The sequence below is a fragment of the Thrips palmi genome, unplaced genomic scaffold (genome assembly GCF_012932325.1).
Source record: "Thrips palmi isolate BJ-2018 unplaced genomic scaffold, TpBJ-2018v1 HiC_scaffold_1, whole genome shotgun sequence".
Classification (NCBI taxonomy): domain Eukaryota; kingdom Metazoa; phylum Arthropoda; class Insecta; order Thysanoptera; family Thripidae; genus Thrips; species Thrips palmi.
The window spans coordinates 11871025-11894831 of NW_023144620.1; the positions used below are offsets into that span (position 1 = coordinate 11871025).

General features: G+C 52.7%; 4 protein-coding genes across 6 annotated transcripts in view; 3 read left to right on the forward strand and 1 right to left on the reverse strand.

The window, feature by feature from the left end:
• Positions 1–27: 27 nt before the first annotated feature.
• Positions 28–1677, forward strand: LOC117642230 (ribosomal RNA-processing protein 7 homolog A). Its single transcript, XM_034380190.1, has 7 exons — positions 28–179; positions 456–595; positions 683–808; positions 890–1013; positions 1090–1252; positions 1335–1465; positions 1543–1677. Exons 1-7 carry the CDS (start codon positions 146–148, stop codon positions 1626–1628), a joined length of 804 nt encoding a protein of 267 aa, XP_034236081.1. The 5' UTR covers positions 28–145; the 3' UTR covers positions 1629–1677.
• LOC117642183 (DNA-directed RNA polymerase III subunit RPC2) lies at positions 1658–6482 on the reverse strand. Its single transcript, XM_034380122.1, has 15 exons — positions 6396–6482; positions 6084–6238; positions 5824–6000; positions 5454–5745; positions 5210–5367; positions 5020–5134; positions 4258–4921; positions 3905–4159; positions 3617–3820; positions 3317–3526; positions 3045–3226; positions 2733–2967; positions 2486–2650; positions 2276–2406; positions 1658–2191 (listed from the first exon to the last, which is right to left on the reverse strand). Exons 1-15 carry the CDS (start codon positions 6480–6482, stop codon positions 1808–1810), a joined length of 3414 nt encoding a protein of 1137 aa, XP_034236013.1. The 3' UTR covers positions 1658–1807.
• Positions 6483–6818: 336 nt separating this feature from the next.
• Positions 6819–10557, forward strand: LOC117642202 (DNA repair protein XRCC1-like). 2 transcript variants are annotated; one of them, XM_034380146.1, is made up of 8 exons: positions 6819–7057; positions 7367–7576; positions 7654–7912; positions 7981–8704; positions 8801–8917; positions 9011–9142; positions 9247–9931; positions 10055–10557. In XM_034380146.1, the coding sequence occupies exons 1-8, from the start codon at positions 7010–7012 to the stop codon at positions 10154–10156; spliced, it is 2277 nt and encodes a 758-aa protein (XP_034236037.1). In that variant the 5' UTR covers positions 6819–7009; the 3' UTR covers positions 10157–10557. The 2 variants fall into 2 exon arrangements, with proteins under 2 accessions (XP_034236037.1, XP_034236045.1); XM_034380154.1 differs by having other exon boundaries at positions 7984–8704.
• A 437-nt stretch (positions 10558–10994) lies between these two features.
• LOC117654090 (amyloid-beta-like protein) overlaps positions 10995–23807 on the forward strand; it is a 119260-nt gene continuing 106447 nt past the window's right edge. For both annotated transcript variants that reach the window (XM_034400268.1, XM_034400277.1), the window contains exon 1: positions 10995–11150. In XM_034400268.1, coding sequence (XP_034256159.1) covers positions 11076–11150 — 75 coding nt within the window. In that variant the 5' untranslated portion in view covers positions 10995–11075. The remainder of the gene's footprint in view (positions 11151–23807) is intronic.

Here is a 23807-nt window from a genome sequence, read left to right on the forward strand (position 1 = left end):
TGGTTCTGCTGCAATTCTTTCCTCTTCCTTTGAATTATCAACTATTACATCGGTCGTACGTTGGTATTACTGAGGGGGTCGCAGACAGCTTGAACAGGCGAAGATCAACAACATTTTGACTGACATTGTTCGAAATTTAGACAAAATGGACAAACTCAAGTGCCCCTTGGGCCTCACAGGTACCAAATTTGTGACTTAGTAAAGATTATTATCAATGTACCCTGCCCTTAAATTATTATGTTTCCTTCTCTTTTGCGTACCAAATGTAACCCACGTTTTGCGATAGGTTATGTCGTCCTTGGTACTTAAATAAATATTCAGCTAAATTTTCTATATTATGAACTAACATTAGTATTTACCTCAAATTCTGTTTTATCGAATGTTACGTGAGTCCTAGCCAAAATGACTATCCTTCTTTTACCCTTTGCTAATTTTTGTGTTGTGATCTATTCCAGCATTATATCTGAAGTACAGCTCAGAAAGTTCAGGACAACACATGATCTTTGTGAAACAACATGCCGTAAGGGAAAGGCATCCAGACAAACCATCTGACCGTACTCTTTTCATGCTGAACATCCCTCCTTATTGCACTGAGGTAACGAATGATTAACAGTTACTCCAATTTAAAATCAGTTTTATTTAGTTCCGTTATGTCAGAATTTCATTGCTTTTATTTTGACAGGAGTCATTGAAGTTTGCCTGGCGAGAGTGCGGAGCTGTGAAGGCAGTTTTCTTTCATTCAAAGCCATCTGCTAGTGTTCCCCTGGTTGATGAATCTCCATTCTTTCCTACACATGAAGTGGTTAAGGTATTTCTCAAATTCATTACAAATGTGTTAAGGATCTCTTTTCATGTTAGTCAAGGCCTCGTTGCGTTTTATTGATTGTAGGGATTTAAAGTGGCTTATGTAGTCTTTGAAAAGCCTGAAGGTCTAATGCGAGCATTGAACTGGAATCAGGACCAACCTTTAATATTGTCTTCTTCAGAGTCACCTCTTTTGTGTGGCACAAGCAGTAAGTCAACCTCACAACATTTTTGTCTATTTGCTCTTATATGTTAATTGATATTGTTCCATTTTTTCATAATTAGAATGGTGCACTGAATATAATGCACGCATTCCTGATGTGAATGCAATGAAGGAGGATGTGGACAGTTATATGGCAGCGTATGACAAGAAAGTGCAAAAAGAAATAGAAAAGGAGAAGGCAGAAGGAGAGGAGGATGAGGATGGCTGGATAACTGTCTCTAAACGGTATGTAATGTGACATTGATGAGACTGACAATGAAGCACTGGTGAACTGTTGTTATTAACTCAATTTGTCTCGCCATCTTAGGGGACGTAATCCAGGTTTTGCTAGAACTGAAAACAAAACCAAAAAGATCCTTGCAAATGAGGACAAGAAGCGGTCCAAAAAAGAATTATTAAATATTTATTCCTTCCAAATCAGAGAAGCTAAAATGAAGAGTAAGTTTCTTTTATCATTACTAAGTATGTTTTGTATCTGAAGAAAAGTGTTGAAGTGTTTTTTTCTTCTTTTCTAGATTTAATGACTTTACGTCAAAAGTTTGAGGAAGACAAGAAAAAGATTCAGATGCTGAAAACAGCAAGAAAATTCAAACCATTCTAACTTGACTGTCACATTCTTTTTTTTTATTATTAAATTATATTTAACAGTATTTGTATTTACAAATTGAACTTTAACTTTTCTAAAACCACACTTTCAATATGACAGGCAGCAGACCAGCTCCATGCCCGAACCAAAATCAAAAAAATAACAAATTAATTTCCGATAAGTTGAAGTCACATTCATTCACAGTAGTTTGTCAGAGTAAGTCTTGGAGTAATATTCATGGACTGGAGCTCTTGGAACAGCAGTTTGCATGCATAGGGTATATTGATAGTGGATACTGAAGCAGAACTCTGACAGCTGTGACACCAGCCAGAGTACGCTAGTAAGCCACAAATATTGCATACATCAACCTTGAAGGCATCACTGGACACCATCAGCCTCTCCACCAGCATCATACTTGCACCATAACCAATTAAACAATCTCGTTCCATCTCTCCAAGCCGCAAACCTCCTTCACGGCTTCGGCCTTCCGTGGGTTGGCGGGTAAGCACAGCTCTGGGGCCACGAGCACGAGCGTGCATTTTGTCCTGAACCATGTGTTTCAGCTTTTGATAATAAACCTGCAAATAATTTCAAAAGGATAAGTGTCATGCTATCAGTCAAATATAAGTGTAACATAAAGAGTCAAGGAATTTGTTACTAACAGGGCCAGAGTAAATATAAGCCTGCAGTGGCTCTCCAGTTATTCCAGAGTAGAAGAAGTCCTTTCCTTGGAAGTTGAAGCCATGTCTGACAAGTTCTTCACATACGTCTTTTACTTTAGACCCACCAAAGGCTGAAAATGAAAGGGTGACAGGTAACTACAATTTGCAGGTATCTTGAAAGCAAGAGTGTGTGCCACGATATACTCTTACCTGTACCATAGTGAAACTTCCCCTCCATCAAGCCAGCCTTTCCAGCAAGCAATTCAATTAATTTGCCCACCGTCATACGAGATGGAAAACCATGAGGGTTCATGATCATATCAGGGCAGATACCAAGATCATTGAAAGGCATGTCTTCCTGCTCAACAATCAGTCCTAAATATTTTTTTTTAAAAAAAGGAGACATTAATAGAAAAGTGAGATGAGATAAGCCAGAACTGTAACATGAAGAACACACCTGTAACTCCTTTTTGGCCATGCCGGCTACTAAATTTATCACCTATTTCAGGTCTCCTGGTCTGTCTTAACAAGAGCTTTATCAAAAAGGATTCTTCATTATTTGAGGATACCATTACTTTTTCTACATAGGAGGGCACTGTTCCTTTGTACTGCACTGGAACATCCCTGTACTCAGGTTGAGCTTGTTCCCCTGGTCCCATGCTTGCAACTGGCATCGATTTGTTGACCATGACCTTCAAAATTTGAATTGAGTTTTAATGTAAAGTGATACAAATTTGTTAGTAACATTAAAAATTACCACTTTCTTCACCTGTCTGTCTTGGACCATCTCTCCTGGTGATGCTATACCATCAACATCTAAAATGTCGTGCCTCCAAATAGGTTTCTTTGAATCGGCATCTACCAAGGGGCCCAAAATTCTATCAAAAGTTCTATTAGGATAACGCTTCATGATGCATTTGGCATTTCTATAAACCAGACATCTCCCATAACCTGCAGCATTCAAAGGTAATTTTTTGCTAATTAAAATAGAAGGATACAAGCAATGTACAATTTAATAAGTTTGGGAAGTAAAATGTTTACCTCTGTCAATTGAAGCTTTATTCAATATAAGTGCATCTTCTATGTCATACCCTGAATAGCTCATCACAGCCACAGTAGCATTTTGGCCAGCTGGCAGCTTGTCAAAATTGGTTAACTCAATAGTTCTTGATTTTACCATTGGGGCTTGAGGATAAACTAAATTGTATAGTAAAGTGTCTATTCTATTACGCTGATTGTATCCAATCGTACCTTTAACAATTGAGTCAAAATTAATCACAGATATGTACTCAAATAAAGCTATTTAAAAAGAAAAGAAAATTGTTGGAAATAAAGACATACCCATAGCCTGTTTACCCATAGCACATTGATAGGTATTTCTGGGACTTTGATTGTGATGTGGATAAGGAACTAATCCAGCACACACACCTAACAGGGTAAATGGTTCTATTTCAAGATGAGTGGAGACATTTGGCTCTATTTGCTCCTCAGTCAAAGATATGTAACTGTCATTTTCTTCATTCACATCCAAGTATTCAATGAGACCTAAATCAGAAAATATAAGATTAACATGAAGATGGGGGAAAAAAAAAAAGACATCAAAGAACAAACAAGTGCATTCATGCATACCTTCATTAAGAAAATCTTCAAAATTCCTCAAGCCCTGAACAAGCTCATCTATATGACGCTGGGTAACTAATGGTCTACCATTTTCTACAATTATGTAAGGCCTGCAAAGTCTCCCTCCATCAGAGCTTATGTATACACAGGAGTGCTGGTGTTGAGGATAAATAGATATAAAGCCACTGATGTGACCTCCACGCCGCATCATGCGGAAGACTCGAACCAGCCTTATATAGTCTCTACATACCCCCAGAATATTACCTGTACACAGAGAAATGGACATGAGCAAAAGAAAAAAAAACAAAAACAAAACAAAAAAAACGAGGGGGACATCAAATAAGTCATAGGAACCAACTTACCATTCAAAAAGACCATGTACACCTGAGGACCATTGATTTCATCACCACCCAACAGACTAATATCTTCAACTCCCACATTGTATGCAAGACGAATAATGGGCCCTTCTTCGACCTCAGTAGTGATGTGAGTCATTAGTGCTAAATTTTTCACTAACCCACAGGCCTCACCTTCGGGCGTATCAGACGGACATAGCATGCCCCACTGGCTAGGCTGCAATGATCTTGGACCAGACACTTTACGGGACTTTTCAAACTGAGAATTTACTCTTGTCATCATTCCAAGTGCTGATATGTATGAAAGCCTAGAAAGGACTTGAGTCACTCCTTGACGTTCCATCTTAAATCTCTTGATGGTCCAATTTCCAGTAGAAATAGCATGTGCTAGTCCGTTCGATATTAAGTCTTGCCTCATATGTTTCACAATGTCAAACACAGCTGCTTTCACTTTTGGAATGTTCTTATCAGCAATGGACTTTAATTCAAAATTGAAACGTTTGAATAAGTCTTCAAACATAAGTGATAGCAAAGACCCAGCAAGCTCTAATCTTTTATTTCCATAGTAATCCCTGTCATCAACTAGTTTTGAATTTTGCTGGGCTTGAATTACCCTTCTGACCATGAGAGCCATATACGTTGCTTTCATTTTGAAATTAAAGCTTTTCACCTGGAATATTTTTGAAAAAATAAGAATAAATTGAAATTTATAAAACTAAGCAATGTTGAAGAAAGGATTATCTTCTCAAAAAATTATTCAATATTCACCGGAACATGAGCTAAAATAGTTGTAGCAAGAAGCTCTCGGACTTCATCCGCAGGGGACTTTGCCTTTGATGCTGCAGAGTAATAGCGTTTCTGACGCAACTTGGCTCCCAGAAACCTGAAACACAATTTGTATTTATTGAGAAACTGTACAGATACATTTGGAATCTTTACAGGACTGAATATGACTAACTTTAAAGCTTGAATTTGAGTGAAGATATTATTTTTGAGACATTCTTCAATGGATGGGGAAAACCGTTCAAGAGCATCTTCTTCTGTTCCAATCATTTGAGCAATTTCTTGATCACTCACTATACCCATAGCTTTAAAAACAATCACAACAGGTAGATCCTGAGGAAAAATCAACACAATCAAACAAGTCCATAGTTTTATAAAGTGGAGAAATATATATGAAGAAAACAACAGTAGTAACTTACATCCTGGAAAGTGTTGTGTTTCATGTAGTATTTACCATTTTTAGCAATGATATTGGTACGAGATTTCTTATCATGAGTGGAACTTGTCACCTGACACTGAATGCCTCCTTTCCTATCATCCTCAACAATCATGCGGTTACGTGACAGCTGTTCTTGAATCAGAATAACTCTTTCTTGACCTCTTACAATGAAATAGCCACCAGGGTCATGCGGACATTCATTCATTTTAGCTAGTTCATGTTCAGATTTACCAGATAACACACAATGTGAACTTCGCAACATGATAGGCATCCTGCAAATAGAGATCATGACATTACTCAGGGATGAATAGAGGCATTGAAATGTGTCATGAAAATCGAACACCACATACCTCCCAATTGTCAAATCCTTAGCAATGACTCGCTGGGTTCCTCTAGTGTACTCAACATCTACAGTAATGGGGGCTGAGTAGTTTAGATCCCGAAGACGACATTCATGAGGTGTTGTAGACTTTACCGTATCATATCCTTCCTCAACATTTGGCATACCCACAGTAACATTGGTGTATCTGTCAACAGAGCAGAATGAGATAAGCCAACAAGTTGATTAAACTTTAACAGCTCCGATAAAATTAGGTTGAGCATGACTTACTTCAGATAGAATGTGGGATCAACATCTGTCAGTACTCTCTCATTGGCTTGAACTATCTTTTTAATTTCAACATTAACAAAGTAATTAAAAGAGTCGACATGTTGTTTTACCAGCCCCTTCACCTTCAAGAACGCTGGAACAAGCTTCCACTTATCCTGTAAAGAGTGGAGGTGCATTAAAACAAAGAATTTATCAGTGTGGGTCAATCCAGTGCGATGCATCAGGAAATTCCATTGACAAGACGAAAGCACTATTTGAATATTTTGGGACAAAACCCCATAACCTTACGCAAGATCAGATGGCATTACTTACTTCCACTGGTTTAATTGGTTCACCCAATTTCCTTGCATCGTACTCATCGTAGGCGTCAGCCCTTCCTCGATTCGTTAATTTCCCCATGTTGTCATCCTTTTTGTTTACCAACTAAAATTAATTGAAAACAAGCAAACACACATGTTCTTTGAGTTCAGCCGGGCTGCAACATTGAACGATACATCGAATCAATGAACTTTTTTATGATCTAGCATAGCCAACCATCTTGACTAACCAAATGAAATACCTAAGGAGAAATTAGGAAGGAAACAATACGAATCGAGAGTTTAAGTATTGTAAAATAGTACAAAACACTATACAAGGCCTTTCATTAACACTAAAGCATGGACAATGATCAAAAGAAAACGCAGTTTTTATGATGGTGTTGGTCACACATCGACATTAGCGCCCTCTATCCGCAGATTTCTCTACTTCCGTCTGTTGTTGTCGCCATATTGTGGCAAGTGCTGTGTTGTTTGTTTTCATTCCCGTTGGAAATGTAAAACACAGCCAAAAGACGCGAAGCTTCTAAAGTTTCAACTCTTTAGGATCTTCGTTTATTTTTAGGGGTTTCAAGCGCTTTCTGAAACGTGGTGTAACGTCACTCTAGAGCTATGGTGGAAGTTAAACCCATTGACGTTTGTTGCAGCAGCGAAGATCCGGTAAGTCGTGCGAAAATTTGCAAGTGTTTTTTAGAACTATGTTTAGCCAAGAAGGTTTTATGAATCTTGATGGTCGTGGTTCATCACCTTTCTATCCATGGGGCTCAAAATGATACATTTTTACAATGTAAAGCTACATAGTAAGACCAATTCAGTGCCTTGAACCATTCAACTTTTAAGAGAAGAATTGATTCTTTAGGCCTCTAACTGTTCTGTGAGAGTAACCCTGTTAACAGCCATGAGTCCTGATTTGATGTCACCTGTTAGAAAGGTTCTCTGTTAAGCTTGTTGTTGCATTTTTTGTTCCAGGCGTTTCCCGCTCTTAATCTTGTCAGAGGTGCATTGAAGCCGAGTGACGAGAGAAAGCAATGGCTATGCTCCTCTCCTGATGAAAAGTTTGCCCATGTTACATTAACTTATGAAAAGCCTTTTGTCATTAGTAGTTTAGAAATTAAAAACAATGGTTCGGCATATGTCCAAGTGGAGGGAGGATGTTCTGAGGAGCCAGGGAGATTTAAGGTATGTTTACATTAGTTCTGCCTGTCCTACCCTAATTCTTTTATGTTTTATGAACCTCATAAATATTTTGTTTTTAGGTTCTTTGGAGAACACAAAACTTAATGACACCAAGTGAATCAAGGTTAGGCACTGAAACTGATGGAATTTATATATTCCTTCCACAAGACCTTGCAACTGCTGAAAAAGACAAAGTCTGGGACATATTAAAAATAACTTGTTCACAACCCTTTAACAAACTCCAAAAGTATGGTCTTTCGCATGTTGTTGCAAGAAGTGCCCTTCCCATCAAAGAAGAAATCCCCAGTTCTCCCGCTCAATGTGCTGCAGATTTACCTTGTAAGTCAACCACTACTGTAATTTAATGTTTCCTTGGAAGAGACTGGTATTGACTCTCAAATCTTCAGTAGTTTCAGGTGTCAAGGGAGAGCCAGTTGATGATGAAGCAGTGAATGCAGATCAGGCCCACAGAATATCCAGACATACTGACCCTCAAATCCAAATGAACAGTGAAGTATCATCGAGTGGTTGCACTGAGTCATCGAATCCTTTTACTTCTCCGGTGATTTCTCCAGTAATATCTCCAGTGAAGCAAGAAGCTCCCTCTGGGGATGGCATCTATTATGCCACTACACCGACAAGACCAGAGCCATCCTCATCAGTTCATGACCCTGTCCATGACTCTGTGCATGACTCAATTCATGATTCCATTCATGATTCTATTCATGATCCCATTCATGTTTCTGTTCATGAAAGTGAACCTGTTCGTGATTCTGGCCAGCCAACAATTCAGCCAGTGATGCAATCACCTTTAGTGAAACAGGAGTCTCTGCATGTAAATGCTGATTCGCATTCTGGTGATGATGTAGCACAGACAGTTAATACTTCTCCTTTGAAAAGGAGAATTTCGGAATCTGATTCAAACTCAGACTCAAATTCTGATGATGTTCAGATAATTAAAAGACCAGCACCAAGTAATATAATTTACAGACCATTTAACAAGCTCTTGGATGGAGTAAAATTTAGTATAAGTGGTTTTGAAAACCCTTATAGGGCTGAAATTCGAAGTCGAGCCATGCAAATGGGTGCATCTTACAGCCCATTTTGGACTGAGATCTGTACACACCTCATGTAAGTTTTTTTTTTTTTTTTGTAACCATTCTTATATTTGACTTGAAGCTCTTATCTGTTTACTCATGTCTTCTTTTTTTAAAAATTCCTTTGCAGATGTGCATTTTTGTATACTCCTAAATATCGACAGGCATCTGGGAACCATGGCTTGATAGTTACTAGGGATTGGGTTGATCAGTGCTTTATTCAAAGGAAAAGACTACCATGGAAAAGGTATTTTTATGTTTATTTAAACACCATTTAAGAAAAATATCTTAACAAATTTTTTTTAGTTTGAATGAAAACTAACTCTTCTTACTTTCCCAGGTTTGCACTCAATCCATCTGATAGAAGCAACGAAGGAGGCCTAGAAATTTGGGAATCTGAACCTAATGATTCCGCTAGTTCTAGTTCTCATAGCAACATGGGAACTGGAAATTCTCCCCCAAATACAGATAGGTAAAGAATTCTGGATTATTTAATAAACTATAGGAAGTAGAGTTTATTTTTAGTTTTAATTTTTCAATCTATTTATCTTAATTTCCTTGTTCTTCTGTGCTCAGACCAATGGAAAGTTCTCCAGTTCGAGTTATCTGTAGTAATTTAGCGGGTCCATCACAGTCTCAAAGTAGAGCTCCAAGTGCTTCTCTACACTCACCTTATGTTCCTGGTGTTAAAAGAGAGATGCTCGATTGTGGAGAATGTTCATCAGACCATCAGACCATTTCTCATGAAACATCTAGTCCTGAAGGAACCCCAAGGCACCTCACTATACAGAGTGGCTGTGGGCCATCTCCAAGCCGCGTCATTACAGTGAAAAGAGAAATAAATTCTGATGAAACTCAGGAGGTCTGGCAGGATGGTGGTCACCATGTACCCTCTTGTGCTATGAACAGTAGTAATGGAACTGAAATGGCTCATCATCGAAGATCTCGTACATCCACCTCATCTCCAAGGCATCAACTCTCTCACAGCTCAGTTTCTGCTGTCTCGGCTGCAAGTGTCGATGGGATGCAGGATGGGATGAGGTCCGCCCCACCGCCCAACGCTTCACAAATGGAGCCAGGACCAGATGGTTATGCTGGATATTACCGACCGATTAGTCAGCCTTGCGCTGTGCCTCACTCCTCCCCTTCAACCACCTACTTAGTCCCACCTGTGATAATGCTCCCTCAATCATTGCCTCAGTATTTTGTCCCTGTCTCCCAACAGTTCCAAGCTCCACCACCATCTAGAGATACTTACATGGTATTATTTAATTCACTATTTTTTCTTTTTAAAATAAAATTGCTTCTTCTTGTTTGTGTTGTATATACTGTTTATACCATTATGCTGAAGTACTCATCTTGCTTTGTTTTGGTTCTGATGCAGACACGGACAATACCGTCACCACAAGTACATGGGCAGCACATCCGAGTTATACAGCATTCTAACAAAGCAGCTAGTGAGGAAGAGAGCTCAAAACAAAATTAGACTAAATGTTATTCTTTTTGTTTTCCTTTAACTCTGTAAATTTGTATCTTTGTTCTGTATTCATATGAATCTTGTTTTTGTTACTATGTTATGATTACATTCAAATTAAATGTAAACTGGAATAGTCCCTCCAAGCATTCACCAAAGATTTCTGGTGCTGAGATTTATATAACTTCTATCATGTAATTATAGTTGTAAATGCTAAATTTTGTAGAGACCTCTTTGTGGTAGTAAAATTTGTTTCACAATTCTTGCATGTCACATGTATTCAAAGCAATTTTTCTGGATAGGTACTTGCTGTAATTAAAATATGTATTTAGAGGTACAAACTAACAATAGAAGAAGTAATGCCATGGAACAAGCTTGTGTTTTTACTTTTGAATAAACTGACCTTTTATCGAGTTGGTCTTTTTTCTTGCCCAATCCTCGTACTCTTATTTCAACTTCTCGAAAATAGTCTTCTTGAGATTTGAATACTGGACCTACTGAAGGACTGAAGGGGGGGAAGGACAGCATGCCAGACAAAGAGTGCACGGAAGTACACGCACAAACGGAGTCTGATAGCAAACATTTTCCCTACGCACACTTTGAGGTAATGCCGCGATTCCAAACAAAATCTGCGTGTTAAGAAAACTAGAGATTCAGCCAGGTGAGGTGAGGTCGCTCGAATCGAATCGACGGCTCGCAAGCAAACAGAGGAACGTCGTCTGCTAGCGCCAGGCCGCCATGTTGGATGCGCCCCGCCGGCTGCCGTGCGCACGCGCGGAGCCGCCGCGAGCCCTGCCCTTCCCACCGCCCTGCCCGCCCAGCCCGCCCCCCAGCGGTGGGGCCGCGAACTATCAGTTGCCTCCTGTCGTAGCGCCGAGGCGGATGTCTCGCGCTGTGCGTGCTTCATTTTACGGGTAAAGTTATCCCAAAAATGATGGAAGTGCCGGGATTTGTGCGTTTGTTTTGTGTGCTGGCCGCTGTGAGTGGGATCCTCGGCCATGTTGAGGTAAGTCAGCCGTCCTGGCCGCCGTGAAGGGCCGTCCGAAGCTGGAGCGCCGTGCGCTTAGCGGGAACCATGTTCGCTGTCATGCCGAGCCGAGTCGAGTCGGGCGCTCGGCTCGGGCGCGCCGTAGCCCCTTGCTTGCCGTGCGCGCTCCGGCCATTGATTTTCCAGCTGACCGTCCTCTCGGTTGGCGCACTTTCAAATTGGCGCGTTTTCTCCGGAATTCGCGGCGAGCTGGGTCTGCCCGACGGGGGATGCCACACTCGGCACCCGTGCAGGTGTGCGTTTGCCGCGTTTGGCGCGTCTGCGGTGGCGCGTCGGGCAGACTTGGCGGCAGAGGCGCGGCCGACCAATACCATCGCGATACGATCACCACATGACAGCAGTAATAGCTTCGAGCTCGACACGCAGGCTAAGCTCGCCGCCCACAAGAGCCACTTCCAGGACGAAAGGGAAACGTCGTCTTTGGGGTGCTTCGATTTTCGGACTGACACGGGCAGAAAGAAACCCCCAGCCCTAGGCGTGTCAAGGCCTTTCACAACAGTGGTGCAGCGAGCTTCTTTCTCTGTGGAGTGGAGGGACACTGGAGGGACTCTGAGGGAAAGAGAGGAAAGAGCTGGCGGCGTTCCGTGCCGCCGTGCTTCCCACATAGGTGTCATATTCCTCGGTTTGGGGAGAAAGACAAACGAAACGAGACGAATGCGAGGACGACGCGGTGGTCGGTGGTTCGCTGGAGGGAAGCGGCAGCACCACGAGCGCGTACCCGCAGGACGCGGGGAAGGCCCTGTCCGCGTCGTCCGCCCCCCGCCCTGGCCGCCCTGGCCGCCCGGGGCGTCGCAGGAAATGGGTACCTCCGCGTGCCGCGTGCCCCGCGTCTCAGAAAAGGGCCGTCCCGTCCCCCGAGAAGGAAGGGGAGATTAGAACCCGCGAACTTGCCCTCAAAGCCCCGGCAGCGCTCTGAGCCGCGCCGGCCTTGAGTGTGCATTACTCACAGGCGCAGCGCCGCGCCGCGCCCACGGAATAGCCGTGTTTCTGCAGCGGGCCAATTCCGCACAGTCGCTCTGTCTCTCTCGCACCCCCACGGGCCGCCCCGCGAGTGCGAGAGAGACGGAGCGACGAAAGCACTGTTCGGCAGCAGCCCACATCAGACTTGGATGAATCCACCCGCGAAGACAAGCCAGTCGCGCGGCCGTTCCGATTCATCGGCGCGGAAAGAATGAATTGATCGCGGCTGCAGACTGATTCCGAGAGTCGTTGTCGTCGTTCTGTCTCTCTCGCACTCGTGGGACGTGCCGTATGGCTGCGAGGGAGACAGAGCGACGAAAACGACTCTCGGAGTCAGTCTGCTGGAGCCAGACAGCCGTGCGAAGCGCCGAGCGCAGAGTGTCGCGCTGGCGGTGGACACACTGTGGGTACACGCGGCGACGCGGTGCGTTGCGCGTTCATCGGGGAGACAGGGACGACGTTGAAGGAATTCATCGCCACTCCGACCGGACAGCCGTGCGCGCCCATTTACGGAACGGATCAATCAGGGGAAGGAGGAGGGGCACCTTCTCCGCCGGGCGCAGCACAGCCAGCACAGCGGAGCGCTCTACATTGGCAATCTAGCCGGCCAGCCCCGGACTCCCCGGGCCAGCCATCGGCAGCGGGTCGCGGACAATGAGACGCGGACCTGGAAGCGCACTGGAACTGGAAGCTACCTGCCGGACGTCGGACCACCCGCGCCTCCCTCCCGCCGTCCTCCTGCTGCCTAGAGTCCCCTTCTGGCTCTGCTGACTGTTTCCGAGTGGCGGTCTGGTCTCTCTCTCGCTCTCATGGGGCGCACCATACCGGTGCGAGAGAGACAGACCGACGGCCGCACGGTGCGGAATCAGTCTGGCCGTCCCCGGGACAATGAATGGCTTGGCCTGTCCGTTTCCTGTCCCGATCGGGCGCCGCCGTCCTCCCCAGGGACCTTCCGGGACCTTCCAGGGACCTTCTCCGGGACCTTCTCCGGGACCTCCGGGTACAGTACCGAGAGGGACAAGCGCTCGGACAAGCGTGGCGATTGCAGGGACCTTCCAGGGACCTTCTCCGGGACCTCCGGGTACAGTACCGAGAGGGACAAGCGCGGCGATTGCAGGGGTTGCAGGGGTTGCAGAACTGAAAGGCCACGGCCTGAGTTAGCGAAGGTACGGCGGTCAGCATCGCTGCTGGCGGGGCTGGCGAGCAACCCTCGTCGGCCGTGTCTGCCTCAGCAAGAAGTGCACGCCCCTCTCCGGCGGGGCTGGCCAGGCCGGCCAGGCACCACCCCGCCCTCGGCGCGCCTCCGCGCCTTGCTTCGCCTTCGGGAGGGCCGGGAGGGCCGAGAGGGTAGATAAGGCTGTGGAGGGGCTCCCCCGCACCCGCCCTAAAAAGGCCTCCGCAGCAGCAGCCCCTTGCCGCGCGCCGCGCCGGAAGTTTCGGTCAGCGGGAAATTTCCCGCCCGGTCGGCGGACTTTCTTGTTTCGCTGCTGGAAGTTGCGGGTCCTCCGCGCGCTACAGCCGCGTTCGGTTGTTGAACGGTGACCTGAGTGAATAATTCACCAGGAAGTTGCGTGCGATGTTGATGCAGGCCGCGCGGCGCTGCGTGCGGGAAAGCTTAGCGGAGGCCCCGCCGTCGCCGCGGTGCACGCCGTGGCCGTGCAGTCTGTTTGGATCGATGACGGAGCAACGCGCAGCAACGCGGCCCCAGCGCCACGCCGCACCGCGCGCCAGCCCGTGATAGCCAACAAGCCAGGCACCGCGCCGTGCGCCGCCGCGGCTCAGCAGTCTGATTCCGAGAGTCGTTTTCGTCGCTCTGTCTCTCTCGCATTCATGGGACGTCCCGTGGGGTAGCTAGAGAAACAGAGCGATGAAAACGACTCTCGGAATCAGTCAACAAACTGGGAGATCTGGGTGACGAGGAAGGTCCAGGTCCAGGGCGCGCGGCTGGATGAATCGGAGCGCGTGCCTGCTGGCCGTGATGCCCATGGCGGTGCCTGATGCGCTGATGCGGGTCGTTTGTTGTTATACCGTCGGCAATTGAGCCAATCTGTCACCAACCACCGCCTGGCACGCCGCCCGGCACGCGTGCGGCGTGTGCGGATGGCACCGCGGGATGGAAAGGAGGGGGGGGGGGCTGCACCTTTGGGGGACGACGCCTCACATCACAATGCGCCGCGCGCCGGGGGAGGGGGAGGGGGGGAGGGGGAGGGGGAGGGGAGGGTAATTCACTGCGCCGGCTGCGCGCTGCGTCGTCGTGGTGGTCCAGGCCGCCCTGGCCGTCCTGGGCCGCGACGCCGCGACGACTCCACCACGGCGGCCCGTGTTGTGTCGCGGCGTCGCGGCGCCGCGGCCCAGGAAGGCCTAGCAGGCCTAGTCGGGCGCCGCCGTCGAGGCTCCCTCCTTGCTCCTTGGCGCGGCCGTGGGCGGGGCGGGGCGGGGCGGGGCGGGGCGCCATCGATTGCCTCGCGTGCGTGCCGCCGCGCGTTTCCGAAGCGGCCGGACTAGGGCAGGGATTGGCTTAGCGGAGGTCAGAAAGGGACTCGGGCGCGGCGGGGAGGGGAGGGGAGGGGGAGGGTCCCCTCAGGTGATTCTGCAGTCCAGATAACGGCTGCGGCTCGCATTTCGTGCAATAAAATTACCGCAACGTTGTCTGCGTGCTCCACGCTCGCGCGTGTGTGAGTGTTGTGTGTGCGTGCCGTGTGTGAGTGTCTGCCTGTTTCGGAAACTCGGGCCCGCACTTTGAGCGTCGTCTTCCGAGCTCCTCAAATTGTTTTCTCGTCCGTCGTTGTTTTTCTTTTGTTGTTGCGGGCTCGCGGGGCCCTCGCAAGGCCCTCGGGGGTCTCTCGCTCTCGTGGAGTCCGCGGCCCGTGGGTGCCCCGTGGGCCGCGGGCCCGTCAGCCCTGTCCAGCTGCCGGACTGCCGGACACAGTGCTGGACGCTCCAGGCCGGAATGCTGGAGTCTGGCCGGATGGTCGAGTGCGTGGCGGCGCGGCGGCGTGGCCGTGGCGGTCCCAGCGGGCCGGACCCTCGGCCCCCTCGGCCAGCCACGCCAGGCGCGGCGCTGTCATGGATGCCTTCGTTTTATTCTCGGTTTGAAGTTGAAGGGACCTCTCCTCTAACGGTCGTGAAGTGGCACGCGGCGCACGCGGTGTAGTGTTTCCCATGGCCAGCTGGCCAAGGGCAAAGAAAAGAGGGTCAGTCACTCTTTTTCGTTTGTTTTTGTTTGTAAGCAGGTGCGGGACTTTGGGCGGGTTTGACTCGGCATTCGGGCAGCTGTGCGGAGCTGGGCCCTCGCGCTGGAGATGTTCCAGGAAAGCTGGGCGCGCCGTTTGGCCATTTTTCTGCTGGACAAGCAAGGGGCGAGCGTGGCGTGTTGTTCTGACCGCTATTTGTTCGTCAGGACGCGAAAGCGCCGGTATTTGAATCCATTGTGCGAAGCGCCGGCGCCGCCCAGCCCCGCCCAGCGCTATGCGAAGCCCGGCCAGCAAGCCAGCAACCAGCACAGCGCGCTGGAGCCGCTGGAGCACCACGGCATTGTGGCGGACGAACGGCGAGCCAGAAAAGGCTTCACACACGCCTCGCTTCGCTTAGCGCAGCGCACCCCACTGGAAAATGATAACGCCGAGGTGCGAGGGTATCAGCCCTCTGTTGGCGTGAGTGTGTGTGTTAGTGTGTGTGTGGCCGTGCCTGTCTTTGTGTCCGCGTCGGTGTGAGTGAGAGAGGACGCAGTGTCCGCGTTGGTGTGAGTGAGAGAGGACGCAGCGTCCGCGTTGGTGTGAGTGAGAGAGGACGAAGCGTCCGCGTCGGTGTGAGTGAGAGAGGACGTAGCGTTCGCGTCGGTGTGAGTGAGAGAGGACGTCGAGGACGCTGCATAGCAGTGTCGGCGCCATGCACAGTCGCGGTTGTGTGGGTGGTGGGGGACACACAAGTGGATGACCCAGATGTCATGAATGCACTGCTCCGGTAATGAAGCGAGACGCACTCTGCCTCTCTCTCTCTCTCTCTCTTTCCCCCAACCGGGCGGGTCCTCTCTGCGGTTCTCTCTCTCCCTCATTTGCATGTGCCCCCAAAGGCCCTTCTCTCGGCTTCGCACTCAATAATGCCCCGTGGTTCCGTGAATGGCTTGGCATGGCTCGGCATGGCTCGGCCGGGCGAATCCATTAGGAACTACGACATGTCCTCTGCATCGGCATGTCCGGGATAATTAGAATAGTTTTACATGGGGTATTGGCGCCTCTGGCGCAGTTCAGGCGCCTCTGCAGAGTAATTTTACACGGCGTTATGTCTTTCTGTCCCTCTCGCACCCTCAGCGGATGGCGCGTGAGTGTGGAAGAAAGAGACAGCGACGGAAGCCTGGCCACCGTCAATCTTGGCACCAGCAACATTCGTTCTAAAAAAAAGAGTTCAATTTTGCAAAAACTGTTCGCGCTTTTTTGACTTGACCTTCGGTAATGTGTTTCGCCCCGGCCTTGCTTTGCGCTCCCACCCCCAAGAATTCACATTAATGCAAAGTTTTTGCGGCCCGGCCCGCCAAATATTTGCCCGCCGAACCCTTCCTAGCGGCCGCCCCTGCCGCCCCCTGCCGCCCTCACCGCTTGCTGATGAATTAATTAATACGGCGATGGCCGTTTTCGCGCGAATAAAAAAAAGTAAAGAAACCAAAAATTAGTATCGCGCGCGCTCTCCAACTAGCCTCGCCTCGCCTCGCCTCCTGCTGCCGCCCTCTGGAAAAAAGTGGGAACAAGTTGTGTCCGAGGCGGGCAGGAGGCCGGCCAGGCGGGCAAGCGAGAATGGCGGCGGGTACCTGCAGGCTGCTTCCGATCGGGGACTCTCCTCGGTCTGTCTCTCTCGCACCCGTACGGCACGCCCCGTGAGTGCGAGAGAGAGACACACCTTACGATCGGATCGGACTCAGCCGGTTGGTGGTACCTGGTGCTCGGTACCTGAATCGCCCCGCGATTGGAGTGGACGTTGTTTATTGTGGGGGCGTTCGCCTCGGAGGCTGCTGCCCTGCTGCCTCCCCCTCGCGGGGCTCGTCGAGGGCGTGGCCGGGCCCCGCGCCCCGGGCCAGGCCCGCCTCGTCTTCCAGTGTACCAAACGGCGCTTCTGTCTCTCTCGCACTCACGGGGCGTTGCGCAGGTGCGAGAGGGACAGAGCGACCAATTGCTGTTCGGAATGAGCGCGGCTGGCCGAGCCGATCACGATTTCCTTTCCCTCTCCTCTCGGTCGATACATCGATCTTCCATCCGCGTCACGAGAGAGTCCGAAGTGATGCGCGCGAATACCGCGCGGATGTACACTGTGATGGCGGTCCAAGCGCCCTCCGTGATTGAAAGCAGGCGAGCGGACGGACGGACGGACAGACAGACAGACGGACTCGGACGGACTGTGGCCGGCCGGCCTGTATGTAGAGCAGCCGGACGGGCTAAATATACGAGCAAGAGCGTTTGGTACAAAGGCTGACGCCATATCGGCCGCCGGTCACGAATTGCAATATGTTGCCTCGTGCTTCTCGTGATTCGAATGCAGGACAATGCCCGTGCTGGCCGGCTGGGCCCTCCGCCCGTCGCTCTGTCTCTCTCGCACTCATGGGGCGCCCCGTGGCGGTGCGAGAGAGACGGAGCGATCCCTCGGAATCGGGCGGCTGCTTCCGCCAAAGGAGGCGCTGGCTGCGTGGCTGCGGCTTCGACCGATGCCTCGACCTGCCTCGCGGGGAACAGGTGCATCGGCCTGCATCGCTCCAAACAACAACAACAACAGCGGTGCGCTGTGACAGGTGCGGCCCCCTCCGCGTCGAGTGTCGTCGAGTGGTGAGGCAGGTCCGAGCCATGCCCAGTCATGCAGCGCGGCTGTCAAAACCGTCAAAACGGCGCGTGGGCGGCGTCGATAGAGTGGTCGGGGTGGTCACCGAAAAGTCGTCCTCGTCGTCGTCGGAGTTGTTGATGTTGTTGTTTGTAGGAGGCGGCGTGGCAGGGCGTGGCGGGGCGCACAGTGGGTCAGAAGACCGGTGGAGGCGGACAGAACTCTAGACGCGTTTTGAGCTCCAGAGTCGCTAAACAGGCCCCGAACCGAACTTGTGACCCCACCATTGGATTCCTCGTTCGGAGAGCAATCCATTGGTGGGGTCACACGTTCGGTTCGGCTCCCGTTTAGCCACTCTGGAGCTCAAAAGGCGTCTAGAGTTTTGTCCGCCTCCACTGGTCTTCTGGCCCACTGTGGGGCGTGGCCCTCGAGATGTATTAAACATGAGCACATGCATCACGGTGAAGCCGTGGAGCCGTGGAGCCGTGGAGCCGCGGCGGGCAGGGCGGCAGGGCGCGATGCGGAGCGACGCCCGCGCCTTGTGCCCCGCGCTGCTCACTGCTCACTGCTCGCCCTGGCGGCCAAACTTGGAACTTTCGCTCGCGCGCAGTGGAGTGGTCCGAGTGGCCCCGCTCGGCTCGCCCTGCTGTGCCGCTGTGCCTGCGCCCGAAGGCCCCACCCCAAGTCGAAGAGGAGGTTTGGTACCGCGGTTACTATATAACTTACCTCTGCCGTCTGCGTCTGGAACAGCAGCGGCGTTTCAAGTTTCAACGAGGGTGCCTCGACCCGCCTCGCCTCGGCCCGCCTGCGCACTTGCCGGCAACCCCAACAAAGCAAACACCGCACGGAATGGAATCCCAAATCCGCTGGAACGGTGTGCCAAACTGAAAAACGTGGAACGCGGGGATGCTGGCGAGGTGGTGGCGGCGGCGGGGAAGTTCGCCAGGATGCTGCTTTGGAATTCAGTGCGACGCGGCGGGGCGGGGCGCAGTCTCGTGCGATGACATGTGCGTTGTGGCAGAAGTAGTTGGCAAGTAATGGAATAACGAGACAAGTCGACAACCTCGGAGACGAAATTCGCTCACGCCCTGGACTCGCACCCGCCCCGCCCCGCCGGCGAGCGGGGAGGGCGAGTGGGAGGGGCGGCGGGGAGGGCGTCGGGTCGGTGACTCACAGGCAGCCACCCCTCGCCACGCCGCCACCACGCCACGCCCAAAGCAGCGCAGCGGCGCAGCGGCGTGGCCCATGCCACCCCAAGTCCCCCAAGTCGCAGGACGGCGCCCCGCCACCGCCGCCCTCGCGAGCAGGGCCGAGGCCTACACGAGCTCGTACACGAGGGCCCTCAGTCCCTGGGGTCTCCAGCGGATTCCAGCGCCGTGAGAGAGCTTTGGGCTGGAGAGGCGGGGCGGGGGCGGGGCGCGACCAACAGAAGGCTTCGACGAGGACGTGTTGAGGTCGTACGGCACGCGGGGGCGGGGCCGCGGGCGGGGCGGCCGCGCCCGAACTCACACCGTCGGTACATACAGTGTATACACACACGGCGCGGAGCTGCGGAGCCTGGAGTCGTGCGGGGGCGGGGTGGAGCGGCGCGCCTCTCATTTCGTGTTTACGATGGAATCCACTTTATCAAGCCAGCCCCTGTTTTATCAGGCGCGTCCCCCGCGCCGGCGAGACCAGCGCCTCTCTCGCCGTCCTTGACCTCGGCGGCGACGCGGACGGCGCGACACCTCTGCAGCTCCGCGGGGCCCTGGCGCCCCCGAGCCTCCAAGCCACCCGACCCGCGGCGCATGGTTTGTGTCGACGGGGACGGGCGGGTCGGCGCGGTCGGCGCCATCGGCCACCTCCTCGCCGGTCGGCCTCTCGGTCTCACTCTCCTCCGCGCGCCGCCGCCTTCTTTATGGCGAAACCATTTTTATTCGCCGAGAAGGGCTTCCAGGGCCTGCTGGAGGCGAAGGGCCTGGCTGGAGGGCCGGAGGCCTAAGGACGGCCACCTCGTACTACACGCTCGCGCCTGCTCCCTGGATGCGCCAGCTGGCGGGCATGGCCGCCGAGCCGAGCCCCGCCGAGCCCGGCTACAGTTATTGCTTTATCGATCGCCGAGGAACTCTTGAGGGATGCGTGTGCAGGCCGTGCAGGCCCCTGGCTATGCGCCGCGCCGCTGCGTCCAGCCAGAGCGCTGCATTGGTTGGTTCGGAAGAACCGTCGAGAGGTTCCGAGAGATGCCGCAGAGCAGCAGCACCATCGGTGTCGCACTCGGGCGCACTCGGGTGGATTCGGCTACTTTTTAAATTGTTAACAGAAATGCGCAGACGTCTTCGAATTAAGTGGTGTCGTTCGACCCAACTAAGGTTTTGGCCCGACTGACGGTCCGAGTGGGTCCGTCTTCTCAGGGACCGCGAAAAAGGAGACGAAATGCCGAACGAGTCTTCGGTTCGCCCGGTTCGACCCGAACCGAACTGTCTTCGGTTCGGGTCGAACCGAACTGGTGCTCAAGCCGAAGGCATCATTGGGTTGGCCGAACCAACCAATGCAGCGCTCTGCGTCCAGCTGCCCGTCGTTTGGCACTATATATTTTTCATTTTCGCGGCGTTTCCTCCCCGTCGTCCTCGTGGTCGCCCCGGGTCGCCCTCCAGCCGGGCATGCAGGAGGGTGGCCCCACCCTTTGGGACGTCAGGGCCGCGGCGGCGGCGTGGCGTTGCGGTGCTGGTGGCGGTCGGGCAGCAGACTGAGTCCGAGAGTCGTTTTCGACGCTCTGTCTCTCTCGCACTCACGGGGCGTCCCGTATAGGTGCGAGGGAGACTGCAGAGCGACGAAAAGCGACTTTCGGAATCAGCCTGCTGGGCCGTGTCGGCGCTGTATTCATTCGTCCCTCGCTGCGCATCGCACATTCATCGGATGCCGGACCAGAGATAAAGGCAAAATAAGGGAAATAAGGGGGAAGGTCGACTTTTTCGCCATGGCCCGACCCAACCCCCGCCCCGCGCCCCGCCCCGCCCCTCCCTTCGTCCTGCACCTCATCGAGCGCGCGCCTTCCATCATTTCCGATGTGAATTCATTTCCGGTTCGTTTCCTTTTCGGCACCCATCCGTCCCTGCGCTTCCGGCTGTCCGTGCGCGGGAGAGTGGGAGGGGGCAGTCTTTGTGCCGCCCCGGGCAAGACGGACCTGCGAATCTCATCACCGGCGGGGAACCCGCAGGGCGTCCGCTTGGCCGAGCGGCTCGCGGGGCCGCCCGGCAACACGGAGGTCCGCGGTTCGAGGCCGGCCGGGGTCGGGAAAAGGGTTTCGTCCGCTTCGTGCGATGACGTCGCCGTTGGCACCCAGGTGGTCCAGACGGGTCCGCGGAGCTGGGCGAGCTGGGCCTAGCGTGTAGCGTGCGACCCGCCGCGTCGTAGTCTGGTACGGCCCCGGCCTGCCATACAAGGAGCGTGACCCATCAGGGTGGCGTGGCGTGGCGTGGCGCCGCGCTGCGGATACGTGTGGCGCTGCCGCGCTGCGGCGTTGCGGCAGGGCGTGATACGGCAGCCCCGCGTGCGTGCACCCATTGTGTACAGTATACCGCACCCCGGCACGGCACGCGGCACCGTCGCCCTGTCTCTCTCGCTCACACGGGGCGCCCAATGAGAGAGAGAGAGAGAGAGAGAGAGAGAGAGAGAGAGAGAGAGAGAGAGAGAGAGAGAGAGAGAGAGAGAGAGAGAGAGAGAGAGAGAGAGAGAGAGGAGAGAGAGAGAGAGAGAGAGAGAGAGAGAGAGAGACCCCCACTCGGCCTGCAGCGCACGCGTGCACAGAGCATGAATGATAATGGCGGGCTTGCAGGGCCTTTGCCCTCGCTGCATGACCCCACCCCTGTACTACCCCTGTACCCCCTCGGGGTCCTCGTGCCGTGGGCCTCGTGCCGTGGGCCCGGCCGTGGCGCACCCCGGCAGGGCTTCCCCTTCCCAGTGGCGTGGCTGCGTGGCCAGCAGACTGATTCCGAGAGTCCTTTTCGTCGCTCTGTCTCTCTCGCACCTATACGGGACGCCCCGTGAGTGCGAGAGAAACAGAGCGACGGAAAGGACTCTCGGAATCGGCTGGCGGAGCGTGCTAAACCATTATCGCCCCGATGGCGATATAATTCCCCACTCCAACTGCGGCCGCAGCTGCCCCCCCCCCTCCCCCCGCGCCATCGCAGCGGTCCTGCGGTCGCTCCTCTCTCTCCGCTTCGTCGCTTCGCCGCGCCGCGTCCCTTCGGCCCCCAGGGGGCTCGCCGCATCGGTCTCTGTTGTTCTCCAAGTCACCTGGGTCTCGTTCCCCGCTCCCCCTTTCTCCCCCTCATCCTTCCTCCCACGCCGCCGCGTCGCTGCCGTGCCGTGCCGTGCCGTTGAGCTGTGTAGCTGTAGGAGCCGCGCGGGAGCAGGACGAGCAGGACGACGACGGGGATGATCCGGAGCCGATATACGGGACTGGGCGGGCAGGGCGGCAGGGCCGAGCCTCCAGTCTTCCCCGAGCAAGGATGGGCTGCGCCTGAACACACACACTCGCACACACTCACACTTACACACGCACACACACACACACACACACACATTTCTCGCTCACACAAGTACACGCACACGCGCGCGCGAGTCCAAGGTGAGGAGTAATACGCTGTTGTTTTGGTGTTTTACTGCTCCGCCGCCTCGTCCGAGTCGTTCGTAATGAAATAGCTGGTTTGTTCCGGCCGGCTAATTACCTCGTTATTTATCGCCCCGAGTGTGTGTGTGTGCGTGTGTGTACCGAGTGCACCGAGTGTGTAATGATGCCGCGCTTATCAGTGTGCGTGCGCCTCGTTATGTAGTCCGTAATCCTTTTTCGGCCTTTTTTTTGGTGTTTCCTTTTTCGTGGCCGTGTCACTGTTGTCGTCGTCGTCATCCTCGTGCTGCCACAGTGTGCTATACCACTCCGGTTATGCCACAGTGTGCTGCCCTCAACGCGTCCACTGCACCCGGCCGCACCCGGCCGTGCACAGTGCCGTGCACGGGGGACGCATACTTTGTTGTTGGGAGGACGTTGACGCGTGCCTCGCGTCCATCTTGATCAGTTTGGCTCCCCCCCCCCCTCCGCTTCCTGGTCACTCAGCCCCCCGGCCGCGCGGCCCCCCGCAAGCGTCGCTGCAGGCGTCGTCGAACACACGCACGCGCGACGGCCGGACGGACGGACCGAAGACAGAAGAGGAGAGAGAGAGAGAGACGGTCGGACGACGCCCACGACGCTCGGCTGGCTTACACCGCGAGCCTCGCGAGCCGCGCCGCCACACTGCCGAAAGAAGTCGCTCGCTCGCGCTGTTCTCGCCGCGCGATCATTCCGAACTGTCTGTCTCTCTCGCACTCGTGGGGCGCACCGTGGGCTAGAAGACCGGTGGAGGCGGTCAAGACTCTCGACGCCTTTTGAGCTCCAGAGTCGCTAAACAGGACTCGAACGGAGCGTGTGACCCCACCAATGGATTCCTCGTTCGGAGAGCAATCCATTGGTGGGATCATACGTTCGGTCCCATTCAGCGACGCCGGAGCTGAAAATGCGTCGAGAGTTTTGTCCGTCTCCACTGGTCTTCTGCGGCCCACTGTGGGGCGCTCCGTCCCCGTCCGGCTCCGTCACGGTGCGAGAGAGACAGACCACTGTGCCGGCGATGGTGTCGAAGACGGTCGAAGAGGACGCGGCCGTTTGCCGTTTGGCGGCGCTGTCGGAGTCCAAGTCGGGCTGGGCCGCCCCGTGCCGTGTCTCTTGTCCACTAGAGGCGGCTATCAAAATGTTGGCCATCACTTAGGCAGCCAACGGGGTCAGACGGCCGGCCAGGCAGTCGGGCTGAGTGGAGTGAGTGGCCGCCAAGTGGCCACGGC

What these genes read in the sequence shown, in the direction of transcription:
- LOC117642183 (XM_034380122.1), bottom strand. Translation starts at nt 6,482, where the DNA reads ATGGGGAAATTAACGAATCGAGGAAGGGCTGACGCCTACGATGAGTAC. An exon ending in AACCAATTAAACCAGTGGAA is followed by an intron (nt 6,239 to 6,395) that starts GTAAGTAATGCC and finishes CACTCTTTACAG; the next exon opens with GATAAGTGGAAGCTTGTTCC. An exon ending in AGATGGTCCAAGACAGACAG is followed by an intron (nt 2,968 to 3,044) that starts GTGAAGAAAGTG and finishes CAAATTTTGAAG; the next exon opens with GTCATGGTCAACAAATCGAT.
- LOC117642230 (XM_034380190.1), top strand. Translation starts at nt 146, where the DNA reads ATGGACAAACTCAAGTGCCCCTTGGGCCTCACAG. An exon ending in TCCCTCCTTATTGCACTGAG is followed by an intron (nt 596 to 682) that starts GTAACGAATGAT and finishes TTATTTTGACAG; the next exon opens with GAGTCATTGAAGTTTGCCTG. An exon ending in CTACACATGAAGTGGTTAAG is followed by an intron (nt 809 to 889) that starts GTATTTCTCAAA and finishes TATTGATTGTAG; the next exon opens with GGATTTAAAGTGGCTTATGT.
- LOC117642202 (XM_034380146.1), top strand. Translation starts at nt 7,010, where the DNA reads ATGGTGGAAGTTAAACCCATTGACGTTTGTTGCAGCAGCGAAGATCCG. An exon ending in ATGTGCTGCAGATTTACCTT is followed by an intron (nt 7,913 to 7,980) that starts GTAAGTCAACCA and finishes TCAAATCTTCAG; the next exon opens with TAGTTTCAGGTGTCAAGGGA. An exon ending in TCTCCCCCAAATACAGATAG is followed by an intron (nt 9,143 to 9,246) that starts GTAAAGAATTCT and finishes TTCTGTGCTCAG; the next exon opens with ACCAATGGAAAGTTCTCCAG.